The 2,960-nt window shown below is 34.1% G+C and overlaps 1 protein-coding gene across 1 annotated transcript; it reads right to left on the bottom strand.

Moving 5' to 3' along the window:
• Window positions 1-809: 809 nt before the first annotated feature.
• LOC105533005 (olfactory receptor 52B2-like) lies at window positions 810-2,320 on the bottom strand. Its single transcript, XM_011971343.1, has 2 exons — window positions 2,311-2,320; window positions 810-1,198 (listed from the first exon to the last, which is right to left on the bottom strand). The coding sequence occupies exons 1-2, from the start codon at window positions 2,318-2,320 to the stop codon at window positions 810-812; spliced, it is 399 nt and encodes a 132-aa protein (XP_011826733.1).
• Between the last annotated feature and the right edge of the window lie 640 nt (window positions 2,321-2,960).

Here is a 2,960-nt window from a genome sequence, read left to right as displayed (position 1 = left end):
TCTAGTATTTATTGACAATTTTCCACAGAAAGGCATTCCTTTATTTCTAAAATAAAGAAAAAAAGACCATAAAAACTTCAAAAAATAGAGGAAAAACATGCAAAATATATCTGCTAAAAAGCATAGCTGAATAAAAAAAATAACCTATTGAGAGTAGGGTTATGACTTTTGTTAATGCATTATGGCTTTATGAGCCAGACAGATTCTACCAAAATGTGCTCTAGAGACAAGGTCTTACCACTTTGCCCAGGCTATTCTCAAAATATATAATAATAATTTTATATATATATATATATATATATATAAATTTTCTTATTTGATATAGAAATTTTCTTATTTGAGAAAAAGGGACCCACCACTTGGTTTCCAATATGCTTGGTTTTGATACCATATGCCAGGATATTGACTGTCGGGGGAACTAGAAGATACAAAGTTGCAAAAATTATGTGCATACTTCGAGATTCCTTCTTGACAATGCAGTGAATTAGAAAGCTAAAAAGTGCAGGTATGTAACAAACAAGAATAGTGCAGACATGAGTAGCACAGGTGCCCATTGATTTAGAGATGGTGCTCTGGGAAGAGAGACAAAAGACTGCCTGAAGGATTTTGATACAGGATATGGCTATGGGCCCTAGGTCCAATATCATCACTGAAAGGGCCACAGAGATTCCACATACTCTGTAAATGAAGATGCTGGCGCGGGCCAACCTCACAGCCATGTGCTCACAATAGGCATCATTGATGACATACTTGGTGTAATACTGTAGCTTACTAATGAAAAGAGGATGTGGCAAAACCATAAAGATAGCTCAGATTATATCAACTAAACCTATTTTAACAACCATTGGTGTTGACAGGATGGTTGTATAACACAGTGGGATGCAAATAGCTACACAGTGGTCAAAAGCCATGGCAACAAGGATGGCTGACTCAATAACGCAAAATGTGTAGATAAAATATAGTTGTGTGAGACAGATATTAAAGTCAATCCTGTGAGCATCAAACCAGAGGATGCCAAGCATTTTGGGTGCTGTGGAAGAGGCAAGGGCCACGTCATTCACTGCCAGCATGCAAAGGAAAAAATACATAGGCTGCTGAAGGCCTGGCTCTAACTTGACAGTAACAATGATTACACTGTTCCCCAGCAGGGTCAGGACAAACAGGAGGAAGACAGGGATGCCAATCCAGCAGTGAAAATCTTGCAAACCAGGAATACCAATCAGGAAGAAGGATGAGATGTGGTAATGTGTAGCTTGTCTCCCATGTTAAAAATTGAGAGGTTGACTGCTTTGTCCAAAGTAGCCAGGCTTTTAAAGCAGGATTATGAAGTGATTCTTGCATAATTCTGCATGTGGGAGAATCCAGGCACACTGTGCAATAGGCTACCTGAGAAGTTGACTTTTCTCCTCAATAAATATACATTTCCTGGTAAATCATTTCACCATTCTGAGCTCCCACATATTCTTCTGTAAATGAGAAGATTTCGTGTATTTATTTTTTATTTTTTCTGAGTTTTGAAAGTTCATTTAATTCCACTACATGATTTTTATTTCCTCCAAGAGGAACGGTTAGTAATAAAATTACCTGATATTTGTGCAAGGCCAGTGTTAAGTTCTGTGATACAAACAGTCTTAGAACAAAAACTAAGTTGTGTTTTCTAGGAAATTTGCATCAAATATGGAGACACATGCACACACTCACACACACACAATAATTAACAGATATTTCAACATGCTATCACTTTTAAAACAATACTGTTAACCTCATGCAACATAACTTTATCAAGAATTCAGAATAAGATTTCCTAATGCTAAAGCATAAAAAACTTGAAAGTTAAAGACTATAAAAGGTAATGACAAAGTTAAAATTAAAGACAATAAAAGCTTTAACATCCATCGAAAGTAAATTAATATGTATTTTAGAATAACTCCTTAAGAAGATCAGAAGATGGACAGAGTAACATTACCATGTAAAATTAATGGGAGATTTTATTTACTAATTTTAGCAAATGATTAAAGCTGCAACATATAAACCCATTAGTTAATAAGTCCAGCCTGTTTTCTGAAAAGCCATTACTTTTATCTGTAGAATCAGCCCGGCCTCTGAATAATGATAGTGAATACCAAACCGTCCATAATTCAGCCTTTTTGACTTTTGCAGCAAGAGTAGTTTCTTACAAGCCTAAAATTAGAGTCATAAAAACCTTTCATTTTGATAAAAGCTCTCTATCCTTCTTCCTGGAATCCAGTGTCTACTTCACATTGTTTGTGGAATATTCATTCCACTCTTCGTAACATGATTTCTTTATACGTGCTTCCATTATGACAATTTCTGGTTCTCAATCCCACTGATATAAAAGTTTAAGATATTTATTTAATATAATATTTATATTAAATATTAATATGTAGTATATTCATATATATTATCAGATGTTATATTAAATATATTATCTAAGATCTTTAATTAATATAATTAAGGTAAATATTTATTTATGATATATTGTTATAAATATTGATGAATATTCCTAAGGCAATGCTTCCCTGTATGGATGTCCAAATAATATCTGTGCGGGATAATTTTTTCTTGTTTATGGCATCTGCATTCTTCTATTAAAGATATGCCACACTGGGCCTATGTGAGTGAGTGTCTGAGGTGTTCCATAGTAAGGAATTGAAAAATGTGAACGTGTCGTAAAATACATTAGAAACATTTAGAGCTTCAACTCTTATTAGAATATAGAGACATAGAACAGATGAAGCCTGTACCCTAGAGATAAGAACTTAAGACAAAATCAACACATATTTAACTTACAAAGCACAAAAGATTTTAAAGTATTTATTAAACTTTTGTTCTTTGCAACTCTGCTCAAATGATTGTTTTTCATTTGGAAATGTGGTTTGCCCAGTTCCATTCATATATCTGTTTATGAGACAACTGAACACACAAGACGCCAGTGGAAA

Source organism: Mandrillus leucophaeus, unplaced genomic scaffold (assembly GCF_000951045.1).
Source record: "Mandrillus leucophaeus isolate KB7577 unplaced genomic scaffold, Mleu.le_1.0 Scaffold1212, whole genome shotgun sequence".
Classification (NCBI taxonomy): domain Eukaryota; kingdom Metazoa; phylum Chordata; class Mammalia; order Primates; family Cercopithecidae; genus Mandrillus; species Mandrillus leucophaeus.
This window is presented reverse-complemented; position numbering and strand designations above follow the sequence as displayed.